At 47.9% G+C, this 21,092-nt stretch overlaps 1 protein-coding gene across 2 annotated transcripts in view; it reads right to left on the reverse strand.

The window, feature by feature from the left end:
* Positions 1-34: 34 nt before the first annotated feature.
* LOC135823861 (peroxisomal acyl-coenzyme A oxidase 1-like) overlaps positions 35-21,092 on the reverse strand; it is a 21,648-nt gene continuing 590 nt past the window's right edge. Inside the window, exons 2-18 of one of the 2 annotated variants that reach the window (XM_065336718.1) lie at positions 19,751-19,891; positions 19,398-19,560; positions 18,773-18,836; positions 18,093-18,186; positions 17,486-17,593; positions 16,787-16,906; positions 16,164-16,279; positions 14,667-14,839; positions 11,414-11,564; positions 10,903-10,965; positions 10,215-10,342; positions 9,473-9,646; positions 8,917-9,025; positions 8,323-8,466; positions 7,752-7,822; positions 622-757; positions 35-375 (exon numbers count right to left, since the gene is read on the reverse strand). In XM_065336718.1, the coding sequence (XP_065192790.1) occupies positions 322-375; positions 622-757; positions 7,752-7,822; positions 8,323-8,466; positions 8,917-9,025; positions 9,473-9,646; positions 10,215-10,342; positions 10,903-10,965; positions 11,414-11,564; positions 14,667-14,839; positions 16,164-16,279; positions 16,787-16,906; positions 17,486-17,593; positions 18,093-18,186; positions 18,773-18,836; positions 19,398-19,560; positions 19,751-19,889 (2,007 nt within the window). In that variant the 5' untranslated portion in view covers positions 19,890-19,891 and the 3' untranslated portion in view covers positions 35-321. Of the gene's footprint in view, positions 376-621; positions 758-7,751; positions 7,823-8,322; positions 8,467-8,916; positions 9,026-9,472; positions 9,647-10,214; positions 10,343-10,902; positions 10,966-11,413; positions 11,565-14,666; positions 14,840-16,163; positions 16,280-16,786; positions 16,907-17,485; positions 17,594-18,092; positions 18,187-18,772; positions 18,837-18,904; positions 18,966-19,397; positions 19,561-19,750; positions 19,892-21,092 lie in introns of both variants that reach the window. The other variant, XM_065336719.1, reaches the window with a different exon arrangement.

Below are 21,092 nucleotides of genomic sequence, written 5' to 3' on the forward strand. Positions count from 1 at the left end.
CAATTTCTTACTTCTAAATGGTAAAAACTACAAATTGATATTATATTATTGCAGAAGTTTGCAATTTAAAAATTTAAAAAAATCTCTGTACACTGAAACAATATTGTTCATTGTGCCAAATGCTACTTAATTTAATTTCTAGTGATCAAAAGGAAAGCTTGACTGGCAGCAAGGGTGATGCGAATTCCCTATTAGAATATTCCAAATGGGACATGCTTAGAAAGTAGTGAAGTTGTGTTGTCAAGCAGAAATGCATGGAAAGGGTAGTCCGATGGCTGAAATTCCATTCTCCATGTTTTCTCCAGCTAGCCCACTGCCTGGCTAAACTTTAGATTTCATCAGTGGTTTCAAGTACTCGTGGATGCCATCTGCAACCTGTTGGTGAGAAATGAGAGAGACAAGAACACAGGGTTAAGCTGTCGTTCCAGATTGGTAAGACTTGGCCAGGAGGACCACATTTCAACCAACCATGTTCGATATCAATATCGAGAGAGAGAGAGAGAGAGAGAGAGAGAGAGAGAGAGAGAGAGAGAGAGAGAGAGAGAGAGAGAGAGAGAGAGAGACTACTAAAAAAGTCTTCACCAATTCAACAGCAGCATCAGAAAATCCACTCATATTTACCTCGGTTTTGTTCAGCGGCTCGCGCTTGGCATAGTCATACATGCGCTTGTACACATCCCCGTCATAAGCACCCAACGCCGAGTGAAGGACTTCATCCGGATGATCAAACGCGTCCACTAGCGACACAACATCCGGTCTGAACATAACCAAGGAAAGAAAACACGTCACTACAACATCCGGTCTGAACACAACCAAGGAAAGAAAACATGTGACGACAGACTACAGTACTGTCAGGTACCAAAGAACTGGGGGGAGGGGGGGGGGGGGGGGTTAGCCTCCTAGGGCCTAGACCATTCTTATTTTCGTGTACAGTCTGTATCGGCTATAGAGTGACCGGATATAAGAATATATCGGCTACAGTGATATTGGTACGAAATATCAAAAGCAAAACGTATTTTATCCAGTAAAAATATCACTATAATGGTGTACTAGCTGTGCTAGTACTTGTTAGCAACAATCCGAACTAGCGCACACACTGCACTGCATTGCTTTGTACTGCATTCAAGACTGACGTCATGCGCTTTGTTTTGCTGCGTAATCACAAATGGCACCAGCCCATTTTTGCGGAAAAGAAAAACAAATCTTGCTTGCCCTGTTGTGCTCTTCCAGACAACGGATCGTGCTTCAGCAGTGTTTCTTTTCCTTTCGTAGCTTTGCTGCCAGCCCGAGTGTCACCTCGACACTGTATTTCTTCAGTATGTCTGACCTTACTGTCGACACTGTCAAGGCAATGCCTTGCCAAGCCCTCCGCGGCGAGCCTTCTCAGCGCGGCTTGAATCCGAAAGGAAACTTAGTAAAAGTATTTTACAGGACCGTTTGCTGGCACAACTAGCCCTTGGTAGTGAGGTCTGCTCCGGCCAGGAGAACCAGCAACATGACAGTGCGGACACGGCTCGCGAGCCCAGAAGCCCGACGTGCACCAATGCCTCCTCCGCCAGCTCAGGTGACGCGGGCTCAACGGATCTCTGCGCTCCCGTACGGGACGAGGTGTAGTCGGCTCTGTCGGCCGCCATTTTATTATTATCGGAGAGCATTGCGCCGCTCCTCACCCAAGGCCAAGGCAATGCGGCAGCTGCCGCCACTACGCCAGGCCAAGCTCCTGTAATCCACCCGATCAGCCACCTGCACCAGCTGTGCCCAAGGCTGTGCAAGACCGTATCTTGCGAGGGGAGTTCGTAGATTTTTCAAGTTTGTTGCCTGAAATTCTTGCACACTTCCGGCCCAACATTCCGGCTGGTGCACAGCCCGAATAACGATAGCCAGCTAAATATCGTTGAGTCGGATGACGCGAAGCAGGTGCGTCGCAAGGTTCACGATAATTACACATGTAGCTACCCTGCTCGAGGCATGGACCACATACATGTCTGTTATCACGGCTGCTGCCCTACACCGCACTGCTGAACTGATTGCGTACCAGCAGTTGATCCTGACTGCTAACTGCCAGTTCTTCCCAAGCGCGTGGCTAGAGTACGACCGCCAGCTGCGGATGCTCGTGGCCCAGTAACCAGGCACGAAGAGGTTGGACACCATCGACGTGAACCTATGGCAGATAGCTGTCACAGGCCATGCACACCCAAAATGCGCTCAATGTAAGACGGTCCATCCAGGGGCGGTTTGTGTCCTTTTCGTCCCGAAGCCAGCAGCATTTACCTCCAGTGGTCGCAACCATACCAGCGACGGCCAAGAAATCTGCCGCAACTTCAATGGAGGTCGCTGTTCTTCGTCGTCGTGCCGCTTCTCCCACACCTGCAGCCAGTGTGGCAAGGACCACCCATGCATCATGTGCAACCAGCAGCAGCGCGGAGCCAATCGGCCACCCCGCCGCTCCTAGCAGAATGGCTACTGAATCGCTTGACTCGGTACGTAGCTTCTTTCCTATACACTCTGCAGACACCACACTGCTAGCTGACCACTTTGCCCGCCTGTTACGTAACCACTCAGATCAATCATGTGTTGTGTATGTTCTCCATGGCCTGCGCCGTGGCTTTACTCTTGGATCTGCCGGCCAACACGACATTTCGGTTTTCTCTAATAATCTACCATTGGCTTTCACTCACTCGGCATTTATATTCGAGCAATTAGCTGCTTCCTGCGCCCGCAGCGAGACCACAGGCCCATTTCCGTCACCTCCATTTCAGTTCATGCGCCGCTCTGGTATTGGTGCCATCCCCAAAAAGAACGGCAAGCCGCGAATGATCCACCATCTGTCTAGTCCGGAAGGCACCGGCGCGAACGACAGCATTCCTGCCGAGCCGCTCTCTCTGCACTACGCGAGCATCGACAACGCGATCAACATCATCATGTCATGCCCACAGCCTGTGTATTTGTCCAAGCTCGATGTACGCAGTGCATTTCGGCCGATCCCAGTCCGCCGCCAGGACTTCGCTGGGAAGGCTCCTACTACTACGAGCGCTTTCTGCCTTTCGGCCTCCGCTCCAGCCCAGCCGTCTTTGACTCAGTAGCCACAGCAGTCAACTGGATCATGCAGCACGAGTTTGCTATAGATCACCGGCTTCACTACCTCGATGACTTTCTCGATATCTCCACTGGTTTGGCTGCAGCCAACCAGCAACTCACCATCTCCCCTCCGGGCGTTCACGTATCTCGGCACTCCTCTTTGCTCCATCCCAGCTCGAAGGGCCATCACCATCATTGACCTTCCTTGGTATTGTCCTAGACTGCGAGCGCCACGAAGCTCGGCTACCAGAGGACAAGCTGTCCGAGATCCGTGCGCCACTCATGGCTACTATCAGCGAGCGCAGCATCGGCCAGCGTCAACTCGAGTCCCTCCTGGGGAAGCTCACTTTTGCTGCCCGAGTCATCGTTCCTGGACACACATTCATGCGTGAACTATGATCAGCGTGCCCTGAACTGTATCTGTGTATGCGAGTGCGGTGCATAAAGCCCACCTTGAGAATGGGTTTGCCGGCCCCTTAGTAGATGCGTGGCTTCTGAAGAGGGTGTTGAAGGGCATCCAGCGATGCCATTGTACGGCTGCACTCACCCCTCGCCTTCCTATAACTATGCCAATCCTACGACACCTGACGGATGCACGCCGGAAAAGTAGTATCCTGAATGGCCATGACAAGCTGCTCTACCAAGCCGCCATGCTGCTTCTTTGGATTTCTTCGGTGCGCTGAATTCACTAATGGCATCACACGGGGCTGTACTAGCTCCCCTGGTGACGGACACCTGCAACTCTTCCTGCTTTCATCCAAGACGGACCCATTCGGTAAAGGCGTTACTAGTGACATTGGCCCGTCTATACCGCCGTACTGCCCGGTCCGTGCCATTGTTAGCTACCCATCTGTCACTCGTCGCGAGGGACCGGAGCAACTCTTGTTCGTACTCTCGAACAGACAGCAGCTGACCAGGCAGTCATTCACAGTAACAGTATGGTCTCTTGTCGCTGCGGCCGGTGTACCATCCCAGTCGAACTACTCCGGGCATTCGGTCCACATTGGTGCAGCCACCACCGCTGCTATGGCTAGTGCCCCCGACTCCTTCTTCCGAGTGGCAGGTCAGCGGAAAGAGCGATGCGTGTCTACGCTACATCCAGACTACAACAAGCGCATAGCGCCAGCTATCGTCCCGGCTTGCTGCCGTGCCATGGATGCCATGATCCCCAACTCGGGTGAGTAATGAGCTACTGAACTCTAGCTGCGCAATGCTTGCCTGTGCTGACATTAATTGACCCTTGCTGTGCGTCAATAGTGCTTAGCTAACGGAGTGCTGGTTTCATGGGTCCACTCTCACAACTGGTGTTATCTAGCTATTTGCTGCGGCTCTGCCTTGCGCTATATTACATCCATTTAGCATTGCAGCTCTACGTTGAGCTAACAGCAGCTCTACTTTGAGCTAACAGCAGCTCTACTTTGAGCTAACAGCAGCTCTACTTTGAGCTAACCGCAGCTCTACTTTGAGCTAACCGCAGCTCTACTTTGAGCTAACAGCAGCTCTACTTTGAGCTAACCGCAGCTCTACTTTGAGCTAACCGCAGCTCTACTTTGAGCTAACAGCAGCTCTACTTTGAGCTAACAGCAGCTCTACCTTGAGCTAACAGCAGCTCTACTTTGAGCTAACAGCAGCTCTACTTTGAGCTAACAGCAGCTCTACTTTGAGCTAACAGCAGCTCTACTTTGAGCTAATCGCAGCTCTACTTTGAGCTAACAGCAGCTCTACTTTGAGCTAACCGCAGCTCTACTTTGAGCTAACCGCAGCTCTACTTTGAGCTAACAGCAGCTCTGCTCTGAGCTAACACCAGCTCTACTTTGAGCTTCAAACCAGTTGTTTCGAAACCAGCACTCCTCAATCCAAAGATGCCTCTTTGTTGACTTGTTTGTGTGAGGGATGGGGCTAATGGTGTACTAGCTGTGCTAGTACTTGTTAGCAACAATCCGAACTAGCGCACACACTGCACTGCATTGCTTTGTACTGCATTCAAGACTGACGTCATGCGCTTTGTTTTGCTGCGTAATCACAAATGGCACCAGCCCATTTTTGCGGAAAAGAAAAACAAATCTTGCTTGCCCTGTTGTGCTCTTCCAGACAACGGATCGTGCTTCAGCAGTGTTTCTTTTCCCACCATCCCTCCCTATCCAACTTATTCACACCATCATAATATTATCGTACCCACTAACCGGGTCCACTCTCACAACTGGTGTTATCTAGCTATTTGCTGCGGCTCTGCCTTGCGCTATATTACATCCATTTAGCATTGCAGCTCTACGTTGAGCTAACAGCAGCTCTACTTTGAGCTAACAGCAGCTCTACTTTGAGCTAACAGCAGCTCTACTTTGAGCTAACCGCAGCTCTACTTTGAGCTAACCGCAGCTCTACTTTGAGCTAACAGCAGCTCTACTTTGAGCTAACCGCAGCTCTACTTTGAGCTAACCGCAGCTCTACTTTGAGCTAACAGCAGCTCTACTTTGAGCTAACAGCAGCTCTACCTTGAGCTAACAGCAGCTCTACTTTGAGCTAACAGCAGCTCTACTTTGAGCTAACAGCAGCTCTACTTTGAGCTAACAGCAGCTCTACTTTGAGCTAATCGCAGCTCTACTTTGAGCTAACAGCAGCTCTACTTTGAGCTAACCGCAGCTCTACTTTGAGCTAACCGCAGCTCTACTTTGAGCTAACAGCAGCTCTGCTCTGAGCTAACACCAGCTCTACTTTGAGCTTCAAACCAGTTGTTTCGAAACCAGCACTCCTCAATCCAAAGATGCCTCTTTGTTGACTTGTTTGTGTGAGGGATGGGGCTAACCAATATTATCGGATGTAATGATATATCGGATATTATGATGGCAACAAAGAATCAAAACATGCAGAACACACTATATTACTATCGGCTATAGTGATCACTTTAAAAAAATATATGTAGCAATAATATCAAAATATTAACTGGTTTGAGGGAAAGAGAAATAATAGCAAATAATATCAAAGGCTCTATTTTTTTACTTTCTTCACGTTGCTTATTTTTATAGTGATACATGTACATGTACATGTACATAACAGAATTTTTTTATGGAAATGCGGGCACTGTCAACTATGCAGCATGCTCATTTGTCAAAACGCCATGTTGGAAGTATTTCCTTGCCCTTCATGTGTGGATCGAAAAAAATAAAAGAAATCGCTCGTATCGCATATAGTGATGCATCGGTTATAGTGATAAAATTACGGAAATCAAAAGGGTACGCTATAGCCGATACAGACTGTACTACTGTCTATGCCCGGGTGAGTTACTGTACAGGCAGAAAATTTCTTCGGTCAAAAATTTCGAATTTCGAAAGGGAGTTTGTCCAGTTGTAAATTTCGTCCATGGATCATAAGAGTGTATTGAAAAGCTGGACACATCGACATTCGTCCGGCATTTAATTTAGTCCAAAAGCTCCTTGGACGAAAAAGACGAAATTAAATTCCAGACAAATAGTTCTTCTTGTACAGTACCATGTATTCATTGGTATGCTGTGCTTGGTGAAATGCTAGCCTGGGCGTTCTTCGGCGCTCGACAGTACTGTAGGTGATACTACAGTCGCCACTGAGGAGAAATGAAGAGCAGTGTGTGTGGATAGGCTAAGCAATGTGTGTGTGGATAGGCAAAGCAGTGTGTGTGTGGATAGGCTAAGCAGTGTGTGGATAGGCTAAGCAGTGTGCGTGGGTAGGCTAAGCAGTGTGTGTGGATAGGCTAAGCAGTGTGTGGATAGGCTAAGCAGTTTGTGGATAGGCTAAGCAGTGTGTGTGGGTAGGCTAAGCAATGTGTGTGTGGATAAGCAGTGTGCGTGGATAGGCTAAGCAGTGTGTGTGGATAGGCTAAGCAGTGTGTGGATAGGCTAGCAGTGTGTGTGGGTAGGCTAAGCAGTGTGTGGATAGGCTAGCAGTGTGTGTGGGTAGGCTAAGCAGTGTGTGGATAAGCAGTGTGTGGATAGGCTAGCAGTGTGTGTGGGTAGGCTAAGCAGTGTGTGTGGATAGGCTAAGCAGTGTGTGTGGATAGGCTAAGCAGTGTGTGGATAAGCAGTGTGTGGATAGGCTAGCAGTGTGTGTGGATAGGCTAAGCAGTGTGTGTGGATAGGCTAGCAGTGTGTGTGGGTAGGCTAAGCAATGTGTGGGTAGGCTAAGCAGTGTGTGTGGATAGGCTAAGCAGTGTGTGGATAGGCTAGCAGTGTGTGGATAGGCTAGCAGTGTGTGGATAGGCTAGCAGTGTGTGGATAGGCTAGCAGTGTGTGTGGATAAGCAGTGTGTGGATAGGCTAGCAGTGTGTGTGGGTAGGCTAAGCAGTGTGTGTGGGTAGGCTAAGCAGTGTGTGTGGGTAGGCTAAGCAGTGTGTGGATAGGCTAGTGTGTGGATAGGTCAATGATCCAAAAATCCTAGGAAACCATGAACCAAAGATTTACTTGTATACTTGTATGATATCAATGGATGTCAGAGGTACTCATTACTCATTACCCGGCGGTGCAATGGCATGCAACTTCCATTAAACGGCATGCCAGTGGTTTCCATTACATCATGCCAGTGGTTTCTATTACGTCAGGCTTCCATTACACCACGTTATTTACTACCATTACGTCATGAGTTCTAGCACAACTCCTGCCCCATAGAGACATTTTAGGAGAGGTATTTCTCGACCCACTGCGTACCTGAGGAGAGCAAGTAGCTCTGAAATGTGCTCTCGTGCTGATTGTATATTGCCAGGTGTTAGCGTTCCTGTCTGCACATGTACAACGTACAGTGGTAGAGCAGCATCAGCACCACCAGCAGCAGCACCACCACCACCAGCAGCAGCACCAGCAGAAGCAGCAGAAGCAGCAGCAGCACAGAAAGGCTTAGTATCGTAATACAATCTTCATTGCGTACAATTCCAACAAAAGACGTCCCACACACACACACACCATGTTACTCAAATACACCAGCTCTGGCTCTGGGCACTACAGTACAAATGCCCCAAGTGTAGACATTCATAACTGGCGAAAACTCGTAATTACATGTACTCAGTAATTCATCTGTAACTAGCCAGGCCAGACTGTGATGTGTGACTGCCGATGCTGTGACATGGGCCAGACTGTGATGTGTGACTGCCGATGCTGTGACAGGGGCCATTTTCTGTGGATGTATTCTCAGCGACACGTGGAAAGGACCTGCCTGGAGCTTGTAAACGACTATGCATGAGACAATGCATGAGAGAGTGGCACTATGACAACTATAGATTACCTCCATGAAGAACATGGTGTTCTCCTCAATGCGCCACAGACCGTACAGCAGTGCACAGCCCTTCAGCATCTCTCTTGCTGGCCGGCTTAGCTTAGCATCACCAATGCTGGCAAACCTGACAAGAAACAGGGCCTCGCCATGAGCCTGAATGCAAAGAACGACAATACAACACTTTTTTGCTCAAGGCTGTGTCAGGAGTTGTGTTGCACAGACAGATAAATTATAGTGATAATACTTTGAAGTACATGGTAAGAAGGTATAGGCACAAGAAGAAATCATTGAGGACTTCTCTCCATATCCTGTACTTGTAGTACTCTCTATTAATTTCACAATATTTATTTTGTCAGTTAGTAGTTTTGGCATCCTTGTATCAATGTGCAAATCTAATAATGCTCAAGTGGCAGACACCAGCATGAACAGTTGACCAGAAACATTCCACCGTACATGTAATTGGATATTAGACCTGACCAGGCTATTTGCGGATCAAACACGTGCTCTGCACAGGAGCCCTACCTCCTCCTGCTAACCTGTTGGTTTGTTCACATCAGACACCATTTAATAAATAACACAAATGGAACTTTGAAGAAATCTCACCTCCGATGCTCGGACAAGCCAAGGAGCAGCTCTATTCATTGCTTGCTCCTTGCTGAGACCATCTTGTTCCAAGAAGTGTTCCAGTTTTCGGCCAGCCAGAGCTATCAGCCTGAGAGGTTATCAAACATGAAACAAAAGGTATAACCGCGATGATACACGCTGTGACATAGGTTACACAATCATGTAAACACACGTGTACCCACCAAACCACTAACGGTAAAAGCATGCGTGCCCGCCCATCCGCATCCCCACATACAAACATATACTCATATAGACAAACAGACAGATACACACACACACACACACACACACACACACAGAGACAAACGGATACACAGACAGAGAGACAGAGACACTGTGACAAACACACACAAACACAGACAAACAAACACACATACACGCACAAAGATACAAAAGGGCAGCTAATTGTAGCAGATCATGTACATGACACACTAGTAACGCTGAAATGAGCTGAACAACGCCTCACAGACACAACAGAAGACTGAAACAGGTATGTACGTCACCAAGAGTGAGTGCATGGCCCAAAGCAACTCACCTGGCTGCGGCACACTCAAACACATTGGACAGAACGAAGAGATCGGCAAGCGACTTGCCGGCCGGCACGATGGGACTGGTGTCGCTCACCACCGTCAGCCAATGGGAGAGGTACTTGATTGTCCCGGTCAGTGTCTGGCCACTCTTGAACAAACGCAGCGCCTTCATGAGAAACCTGTCCAGGATAAACACACAGAGAAAATGCATGGGAAAACACTGTGCTTGTGTAGATAATATTTAAAACAAGCTTCTTTCTCTTATTTGTTAACCCCCGCAAACGTTGTGCTTGTGTAAGTCTGTTTGCTATGTACCAGGTACAAAGCAAGGGTTTCCACCCGGGATAGACAATGCACAAAGCAACAATGCCTGACGCAGTGGAGACAGGGCTAGGACAAGATGGAGTATGCAGGTCCATGAAATCCTGTAGATGCATGGCATAGGCAACGCTGTTCCAAATGATGATCAGTAAGCGCCATAGCCCACAGTTCAGCCGTGCTGGTATTTCAACACAGGTTTAAATGTAGATTGTACAACGAGTATGTTGAAACAGCTAGCTTTGCAGAAATAGAGCAGGTTTAAATGTACAAACATAAAAATTGTTTTCGGGTCCTGAAACAACTGGTCTCATAAGACAGGTGGTCTGTTTTCACAGTGGTCACATAACACAGGTTTTGTACCAGTACTCGAAGGGAAAATCCCAGCTGCTAGTGGCTACCAGGATGTATTGCACAGTGCTAATTTACCTTCCTGTCTGCAGATGCAGCACCATGGCTTCACCCTCATAGGTCTCAGCGGCAGTGGCATACTTGTAGATGTGAGGGAGGCCGCTGAAGCGAGAGTAGCCATGCCCGCCGCAGGCTCGACGACATGTCTGGGCACAGAAACCGGGGGGTGAAACAAGGGACACCCTTAGGACGGTAACAATATGTGAAGTCAGTGGGCAACCTATGAAGTCTATAGGCTGATCTCCTATCCCCGTCCATGCACACACGAACACATACGCAGACGCACACACGCACACATGCACATACACGCACACACACACACACACACACACACACACACACACACACACACACACACACACACATACACACACACACACACGCGCACGCACACACACACACACACACAAACCCACACACACACACACACACCCATAAACCCACTCATTTGTCCTTTCACACAATAAATGTACCATTAGAGAGTTACAGCTCTTTCATCCTTTCCGTAACCAGATCAATATATTCAACACCTCCTTCGGTCTAGTTATGAGTGTGGGGAGAAAAGAAACCAGAGAGCTCATCAGAACTATAATTCTACAGAGTGATAGACCAGTTTCGCTTGTCAGCATGTGCTAACATAATCATGACACTGATGTTTCAAATTTCAACCCTCGTAGCATCACATTTTAGCAAGAGCTTTACTCACCTCAATACCCTTAGTTGCAACATAGGCGGACAGCGCTTTCAGGGTGGAACTATTCGCATGCATCTATGTAGAAACGCAGGCATACAGTGACACGATTGCTGAGTAGACTAATCATCGGGTGGGCATCCCACTTAGTCACGAGAAAACGTTATGGAGTATAATTTGTCAAGCTTCGATAATGTTATGCCTGATGAGTGCACAGTTAATTCCATTCATTGGCATTACGCGGCTATTGTCTCTTCGTTGATTACTCATTAATCAGGAGATAATTTTTTTACCCAAGTACAATGGCGGTCGTGAGTCAGTCAAGTGTCAAGTTCGGCAAGAAGCGTGTGCTCCTCTTTGGAGCAACCAACTTCCAAGTACAATGTTCAAGATAAACAAGCACTGCTTCAACAAAAAAGATTAAGACTGTGACTCGTTGATCTGGAGATAATCCTCAGGTTTCAGAATGCACCAGGCATGTAGCTAGGACCTTGGCTAGAGGCAAACACGTAAAGTAGTTACTCACTTCAGCTGCTTGCATGGCATTGTCAGGTCTGTATCTTACATACTCTGCATATAGCCACCGGCCCACGTGAAGGTACGCCAGGGAAGTGGCTAGCAGTGGGAAAAGGAGATGCTGCTGTGACACATAGTCCAGGACAGCCACTTCACCAGCCCTGAGCAAGGGTACACAAAGACGTAGAGAATAACGGCTGAGTGTATTTTTAAAAGTCAACTACCACGCATCGCCGGCCCACCTTTGGATGCCGTTTCACACAGAATGACATGGTGTCAGTTGGTATAGTGTAATGATGAAGGAACGTAGAATATTAACTGTATTGTACAACCGTATAAACTTGTTGGAGGATACTGATATATAAAGGAGGAAGACCACAAAGAAAACTTTCAGCAAAGCACTCCATGCCGGCTGATCAACCTTGCAAAAAGCGACATTGCCCGAGTCAGTAAAAGCATCATGGAGAGAATTGTCCAGACAGTACGATCAGAACTCAACATCAATTCGTGGAAAAACACAACAGCAGTGATCGAGTGGTTCCGAAGATTGGAACACAAATCCACATGCTCTTTCATCTGTTTTGATATTGCAGAATTTTACCCATCCATATCCGAGGACCTACTCGGACAAGCGCTCACTTTCGCCACACAGTACACGGACAGAACGCAGCAGGATAAGGAAATTGTCATGCACTCGCGGAAGTCCCTGCTTTTCAACAGTGATCGGGAGTGGATGAAGAAAGACGGAAGAGGACTTTTCGACGTGACCATGGGCTGCTTCGACGGTGCCGAAGTCTGCGAACTGGTTGGCACATATGCCCTGTCAAAGCTATCGGAGGAGTTCGACAGCGCGGACATCGGATTGTACCGCGATGATGGACTAGCGGTGATCAGAGATGCGACGGGCAGTACAGCAGACCGCGCCAGAAAAACCATATGCCAGGTTTTCACGAATCTCGGTTTGAAACTGACCATCAGCGCTGGCATGATGACGGTAGGTTTCCTGGATGTGACACTGGATTTGTCAACAGGGAAATACCAACCATACCGGAAGCCGAACAACAAGCCCGTTTATGTCCACCAACTTTCTAATCACCCACCGGCCATCATCCAACAATTGCCAAAGACGATCAGCAGACGACTAACAGACATATCAAGTGACCGACACATATTTGAGGAATCGGCACCAGCGTACAACGATGAGAGAGTGGATACGTGGAACGAGTCGAGTACATGGAAGAGAGGAAGGAGGAGACAGGACGAAGAAAGAAAAATAGGCGGCGCAACATCACTTAGTACAACCCACCCTTTAGTAAGAACGTGGCCACAGACATCGCACACAAATTCCTCCGACTCCTCGACACACACTTCCCTCACGGCTGCCGATTGCGTCAGATATTAAACCGCAACACCGTCAAAGTTAGCTATTCATGTATGCCGAATATGTCCGCAATAGTCAAATCCCACAGCAACCATGTTCAAAGGAAGAGACAAACACAGGACGAGAACGTCCCCGACAAACGATGCAACTGCCGAGACAAAAGCATCTGCCCAATGGACGGCGACTACCAAGTACGATGCATCGTGTACAAGGCAACAGTCCAGCACACCGGAAGAGAGCAGCGGCACGAGTACCTCGGCCTAACGGAACCACCCTTTAAACAGAGATACAACAATCACATGAGCACGACGAGGCATGAGAGGATGGAAAAAAGCACGGAGCTGTCCAAGTGCATATGGAAGCTCAAGCGGAAGAACACTCCGCACTCTGTCAAATGGGCCGTCGTCACCAAGGCCCAGGCCTACTCGAACGCGACCAAGCGGTGTCCCCTATGCCTGGCTGAGAAACTGGAGATCCTGGAAGCAGACAAAACGGTCTACACCAACAAAAGGTCGGAGTTGGTGTCGAAATGCAGACACGAGAACAAGTATTACCTGTCCAGATTCTCACCATCAGTTACATGAGTTGCTTTTCAACATGGCGCAACCTGCACCAGGTTTGGCGCCATGGTGCTTTCTCTCTCCCTCTTCACTCCTGCTGTGGTCTTGCGCTACTGTCGCTATCGCCTTTGATGACTCGGTAACACTGCCCTGTTATCGCCTCTATTCTCACCTATATTCGTTAACTCTCACAAAACAACTCAATACCATTGTCCCAATGCCACGTCTTCACTTCGCACATATGCACCAACTTCCACACTAGCATCAAATATCTAGGCCGGCTCGTAGAGAATTCGATAGTGAATGCTGCTGTCTGATGATCGCTCCGATGCGTGAAACTTTAAGTTACAGCTAACACAGCCTTTCGCTTCTGTTGTGTGTATAACGGAGGCATATACTCGTATTATTGGCAATAGCCAGACAGGGGCGTCGGAAGGCATTATACGGTGGTGTGGTCAGCCATCTGAAACTTAGTACAGTTTACTCGTGGGGGGGGGGGGGGGGGGGTGGCTCTGAAAAAAGTCCCGAAATTTTGAGATCAAATCAGCTCAATTACACCAGGGGCAAAGAGTGGCACGGCCAATACTGTATTAATCAATCATACCACCTCCAATGTCCCTATGCACCTAACAGACATCTTATCACACATCTGGCTAACTAATTGTGTGCACTTCCATGTTACAACACAATAATTATAAGACTACAAACACAACCAGCTGTTAATAGGAAGTTTTGCATGTGCCAGACCACACCATACCCGATTAGTACATGGGCAGCAAATGAAGCTCATAAGGGTGAAATTGAGGTGGTCTGACTCACAACCAGCTGTTTTCACCTTGTTGTTCTCCTGAATTTTCTTCACATTAATCCGGCATGACCGCTCCACCATAGCTCAGTGGTTAGAGCATCGCTGGCCTATAGCGAAGGTCCCTGGTTCGAGTCCTGATGGTAAATGCCAATCTTTTCTCAGATTTTTCCCTTTTCAGCCGATCAGACCTATAATTATCAATTGGTCTTCTAAAAAAGAGAGGACCATAAGTTTACAAGTTATCCATTTTGTCCAACACTAACGATTACAAGCAGGATAATGGTGAGTCAAAATGTGCAACAAATAGCACAAAACTGACTGATGTGATACTGACATTCAACGACCTGATGCTTAGCTGCATCGCGTTGGACAAAAACGGATAACTTGTAAACTCATGGTCCTCTTCAAAAAAAAAATTAATCCTTGGCTCTCCATCCGAGTTGAATAATTGGTCTTCTAATTGCATTAAAGTCATGAAGATTGTTTATGGGACACCCTAGTGATCAGCTCTTACTTATCATCAATGTGACCCTGCTGTCTGACTGCGCTGTAGCGAATGGCAATGGTCACCGCCTTGGACAGCTTAACCGCCCTGCTTGTGACCAGACCTGCCCGTATCCACACCATCGTGCCGTAGCTAGGCTTTGCAGCGCGTGTCAGTGATGCATAGCGTCCGTCCGGTGTCACCTGCAGTTGTTTATGAAGTATGATACGGCAAATTAGACAACCATCGCTACATGTGTTTGTCAGTGCTGGGGATACACACAAAGCTCTTACTACAGTGTGAAAAGTGTTAGGTACCTCCTCCCGTACAGTCTTACCTACAGCCTTTCCTAAGCTGGCCGGCCTGCATGCACCCGTACTACGTCATACTCACCTTTCATTCCGTTGGCCTGGGTAGCTATTTGCGTGCCCATGTTTGCCATAGCTACCCAGGCCCTTTATATTGCGTTGTTTCTCAGTCAATCTCGCTCTCTTCAATAATCCTAAGGTAGTCATAGTAGTTTGTCTTTGTCTCCGTCTCTTCGTCTACCCTAATAAATGCCGTTCCACCTACCTGTCCCGCTGTGAGTTGTGTCAGGAGAATCTCGTCCAAGTCGTACTCAACAAAAGTATAATTATACTGTCATAGTATGTTATGGTGACCACCTGTCGTATGAAGTTATGAGACATGTCACGGCTCAGCCCCTGTTACTAACTCTTACACACATGTACAATAAGACCTGATGCTGTTACGGCCATCTAGGCCTCACGAACTACCGGCCATGGCACAAGGACGGCAAAGATAGCTCGGTGCTCTAGCGCCAGAGTGCTCAAACTTCGGAAAGTAGTATTGGAATCTGTGTTGAGAGATCACTGGTTGTATGAGACCAGTCCTTTCAGGACCCAGACTATGTTACTGTGATTATACAAGTACATTTGAACCGGTGCTGAAAGCCCACTACTTGTCTATAAGAACTAGTTTTCTGAGCACCATTGGGCTATTGCTAACCACTGGTCTCACTTTATCAGCAAGTCAGGCAGTCACAATAACTTCTTAACAATCATGACAGAACTTGAGCATGTACATGCCAGCTACCTTTGAGCAGGGAGTTCAGTACCAGCCCGTGACAGGTGAAAACGGCCGTCTCGACCCGCGTGTATCCGTCTATCAGTAGTACAATGCACTGTTTTACCACCCGATGCCGGAGAACAAGTTCCTTGCATGTCATGAACCAGCCCGGCTACACGCCTGCACTTGACTAGCAAAAATCACTAACAACTATTTACTAGGGTAACGCAAGTACTGCTGTGGACATTGAAGTCCATTGAGAAGCGACGGCCACGGGGTGCTGGACCTTGCAGCCGCCGCAAGCACTGCTGGTCCATTTTCATAGTGTGCACGTGAGCTACAGTGCGTGTACGCGCTAAAACTGTAAAAGCAGTAAGGCCGCCATCCCCGGTCATCCCATCGGGTTTCAATGTCCACGACAGTAGAAGAACCTTGAGCCGACTGAGTCAGCCAACTAACCTCAGCAAATCGCATCAGCATGTGCATTCGAGGAATGCGGACATTCTTCAGACCCAGAAAGCCGTTGTCGTTCGGGTTATATCCGACGCGTGGACCGATGTTTCCCACCGTGATACCTGGCGAACATACACATGCGGAAAGTCATGACCACACAGTCAATCACCGAAACTGTAGTACTTTCAGGTACTAACTTAGTATAATTATTATACTCGTGATACACATGCATGCATTCCACCGCTGGACAACCAGCCATATCGACCTTGTTAGGTCTCACCAGTTGACCTGGCCATGCACAATACAGGTACAAGTAAATATGCATGAGGCTAGCACAAAGAGACCACAAGTCTTTTAGAGACCACCTGACCACCTGACCAGTCAACTTGGACACCAGACCATACAGCAACACACATTCGAACCTGCTATATCCGCATCACCCTGTGTAGAAAGACCATCTGTCTCTAAGGGCCAGTCTTGTCAAGACCCAGACCTTGCATCAACATACACATCACTCTGTGTAAAGAGACCATGCATTATGGAAGCTCCGCATCAAAGCCCACATCAGAATCGCTGTTGCACATGTCACAGGTCCCACACAAAAACAGCGGAACATGCTAGCATCTCACCGGGCAGTGGCTGGTGCGTCTCCATGTCCCTGAGCTGCATGATGAACATGTGAATGCCACGCTCTCGTCCAGCCATGTACAGACGGGCTATGACCAGCGCGTGGGTTGCCGTCTTGCCAACTACGTACACACATTGCCAGCAGTCATATTATACACAGCCCCAGCAAAACCAGGAGTATAAGTCAATACAGTCATGTTTAGTTAGATCATGTAAGCGAGTCGGGGTGGGGGGGGGAGAGGGAGAGGGAGAGAGGGGAGAGAGAGAGAGAGAGAGAGAGAGAGAGAGAGAGAGAGAGAGAGAGAGAGAGAGAGAGAGAAAGAGAGAGAGAGAGAGAGAGAGAGAGAGAGAGAGAGAGAGAGAGAAAGAGAGAGGGAGAGAGAGAGAGAGAGAGAGAGAGAGAGACTGGTGACATGGTGGCCCTATAGTGAGCTGTGATGACCAGGCAGCAAGGGGAAGCGTGATCAGAAACACCTAACAGTCCGACTTGATCTCGTGTGACCATCATGTCCTTTTCAAAGTTCCCAACAGCTTCAACAAGGACTGTTTCATAATGACAAATGAATTGCTCAGAAGACTTGAAGTGCCATAACACTAACAATGAGATGAATTTCACTAGGGTGCAGATAAAGGCACTGCATGCCTCTAATTACTTGCGGCCACCGAAGGGAAAAGTCTCCTCGATGGGAGTTGATCCTTACGTGAGCCGGGCCACCATTTCATGGACGTGAGCGTCGGCGTGTTCAAGATGAATTCCTGCGTTGTCTGGTCGTACTCGGCGCGTGTTTCCAAACCACGCAAGAAAGAGCCTGGCAGCGTAGATGTACGAGAGCACAAGAAAAACAACACCATCACCGTATCTTCCGGAGTATAGGCCGCACCCAGATTTTTTTGTCATGAAATACAGACACAGTCTGCCCTGTTAAGCACCGGTAATTTGACCATCATAGCATAAACCATACTGACTTTTTTTGGGTGAGTTACTTGTGCTCAAAATGGGGCTTGTGCTCCGGAAAAACACGGTAAATGGTAGACAGTGTTTTAACAAGTACTATGTACTGAGAGGATTATGTGAGGATCACCTACTGCGAGTGGAGGCTAAGTGCCAAATAGGAAGTCAGGACTTGGATAGTCGATAGAACTGAGGAGCACTGCTCCAAAAATAATTCCGCTAATCTGGACGCCCCTAATCCGTGCAAGTCCGCAATCCCTAGTTGCGGGAAATGCTCGATCGGCCAACCTGCCTGGATTTGGGGAGCTTTACTGCAATAATATTATTATGGTAAAATAGAACATACACGTACATACCGTGACCCAATTCAGTCTGCGCATAGCACCCAATGATGCGGAAATCCTTAGCCAGTGGCACCCAGAAATCAACTTGCTCCTTGGTACCTTGGGACTACAGACACCGCCACAAGTAGAGAGCAAACAAACCAGCATGAGAACATGTGGATGAAAGATAACTGATTTCTGGGCCAGAAATGAATGGTCCCTACAAGTTAAAGTATTGTAATTCCTCACACAGATGTCTGCCCTGTGCCTCTGCCTAGACACTTTCATACCATGCATGGCTTATATCATGTAGATGCTCCATGCCGCGGTGTAGTCTCCCCTCCCACACTCTCCCCCATCACTCGCACACTGTCCGTCTTTTCTCCCCCAAGCTGCATTTGTGTGGTGTGGCTATGACTCTGAGACCAGTTATTGGATGACCCCAAGAAGACCATCCGCACTAGTGCCCCATGGTTGCTCCGTGCCTCCTTGTTTACCGTCTTGTGTCGACACCCCCCCCCCCCCCCCCGAGTTGATTTAGGAACTACCCTTCCTTTTACAGTACTCTTGTTCAAGGGGCATGCGAATAGAGGGCATCCATAATCCGTAACCCAGCTAGAGATAGGATAAATGAGTCGGAGCAAATCATTTAAATGGCAGCGGAGGTGGAATAATACAACACAGCAGCATTAGTGCTTGCCGCACACCCTTACCGCCAATGCATGCGTGAACATGTGCAAGTTAAGGCCAACCGGAAAAGATTCGCTTTCCGCAGCTCTGAAACCATGCCAACACACAGAAAAGAAGACAGCGTGGGAAGAGAGAAGAGACAGAAAAAGACTTACCAAAATAGTGTGAATAAACACCATAGTTAGACCAATCGCAAGCAACTCAGTATCCACAGCTCTGTAGCAGAAGATCAAGGGAGAGCAATCCTTTGTACTGTAGTGAAAAAAAAACTATTTAAAAGGATTCCCCTCGGAGGCGAATGGATGCCCGTCGAGCTTCTCAATTCTGGAAGGAAATCGGAGCTCAGGCTCATGAATGTCCAACTTGTGCACATAAACACGCATGACTGCAACAGGTGAAATTCGACTTCGTGAACAAAGTGGAACTGTGCTACATCATCCAGTATTCATCAAGTTGTGCTAGCACCACACAGGCCTGGGGATGTTCTAGTCATGAAGTGGGATTTCGGTTGCCATCACTGTTGCTTTAAAAGCTATTTGACGACTTGAGGACATGTCAAAATAACTACATGTACCGGTGTGTAACAATTCTCTCACTGTGTGCTATCATTGCTACTTAAAATGTAGATTTTAAGAATAGTCAACCTACTGCCAAAACTTATTAGCCTTTGCTGATCCCCATTCCAACTTGAGTTCACGGAGCAGTTCAATGGCTCTCTTTGAGCGCTGCAAGGAAAACCGGTACTCCTCCTCGTGCGACAGAAAGTGCAGGTCATCTTGACGCAGAATCGGATCCTTCAGCACAATAGCCTCTGCGAGAGATCACAGCAGAAATCCCAGTTCAGTCAAGGTTCACCAAATCTAAACTCACCCGGAACTGGAATCAAGCAAGTGGATACACATGGACAATTTAAAACGCTACCTCCTCTCGTCGGTAAAATTCTTTGCAGGAAAGTGTGTGGTCGCTATTCAGTACTCTTACTATAGCCTGGTTAAGCTCACCCATTTCGTTCTTAGCCTTGTAGCTGTCAGCTCCGCCATTGAGAAAGATAGTCAACTCCTCCAAGTCAAAACTCCTCCGCTTCCTCTCCTGAGCCAGGAGATGGCTCTGATGCGAGGGTGCCTTGCCAACCTCATCCATGCCTAAAACAATCATAATCGGTTTTCATAATACAATTTTTGCCAAAAACACATCCGCCCAATGCTGCATGCATCGTAGTCGCCCACCATGACCAGCACTGGCCGGATTTTTTGGCGAGTATATACCGTCACAATCCCGCGGATAAGCCCGTGGACTTATCTGTTTCACAAGGACATTTCGGTGGGCTTATACAAGAACATGGGCTTATACGCGGGCATGGGCTTATACGCCGATACCAAAATTGTGCTATTGAATAGTACCAAGGAAATGAGAAGTAGGCTGCTGAAAATCACTGTGCAGACAAAAACAACCGATGACTGTGTTGAAATATACAAAAAAAAACATTGGCTTTTTGTACTGTGACGTAATAGAACGCTGCAGTGCGGCAGCACGAGTCATGTGTCGGCGTGGAGGATACTACCATCCATTACGGTCAGTTTCCCAGGAGTACCAGAGCTGGTCATTCGCGTGCCATGTTTGGGTGCGTGAGGTGCGTACTGGCCCTACTGGGAACCTACTCGTGTTGTACAATGGGCTCTGTAGCGGATGCGCCAGGAATGGTAGTGGTATACATATTGGGACCTACTTGTACAACGGGCTCTGTAGTAGATGCAAGTGAAAGGGTGGCAGCGTACGTATTTGGTTGGTACCGAGTGGTTGGTGGCACTCCTGGGGCTCACACTTGCTGACTTTTGAGCTCCCCCATCTCTTCCCGCAATCGTGGCAATTCAGCTTCGAAGTTTTCTTGCGAAGACTTACTTGTTTCACTGATCACATTTCGTAGTTGCAAAATCTCATTAGAAAGTGTTCGGACTACGTCTAACAGTTCTGTATGCACAAGTTCATACTTGTCACTTATAATCTATGTAATCCACACAAGTCATATTTAACAATGGATTACTTAGGATTTTTTATCCTGAACATGTGAAATACGTACCAAATAAACGTCTTCAAAAACTGGTATGATACATGGTAGATGAGCTGTCCGGAGCCATGATACGGGCAAATCTGAGATACGGGCAGGTGCCAGGTCCCGAGTCCCGAGGCACCCGGACAAAAAAAGGAGTTTTGTTTTGTTTTTTTTGTTTTTTTTACTGAATACCACAGAACCATCAGATGCTGCACAGCGGGGGCGGTGGCATATTGGATGGAAGTGGCGGCGGGGCAAAAGTAACTCCTCCGACCAAAGGTCTCGGAATCATC

The sequence above is a fragment of the Sycon ciliatum genome, chromosome 8, assembly GCF_964019385.1.
Source record: "Sycon ciliatum chromosome 8, ocSycCili1.1, whole genome shotgun sequence".
NCBI classification, from domain to species: domain Eukaryota; kingdom Metazoa; phylum Porifera; class Calcarea; order Leucosolenida; family Sycettidae; genus Sycon; species Sycon ciliatum.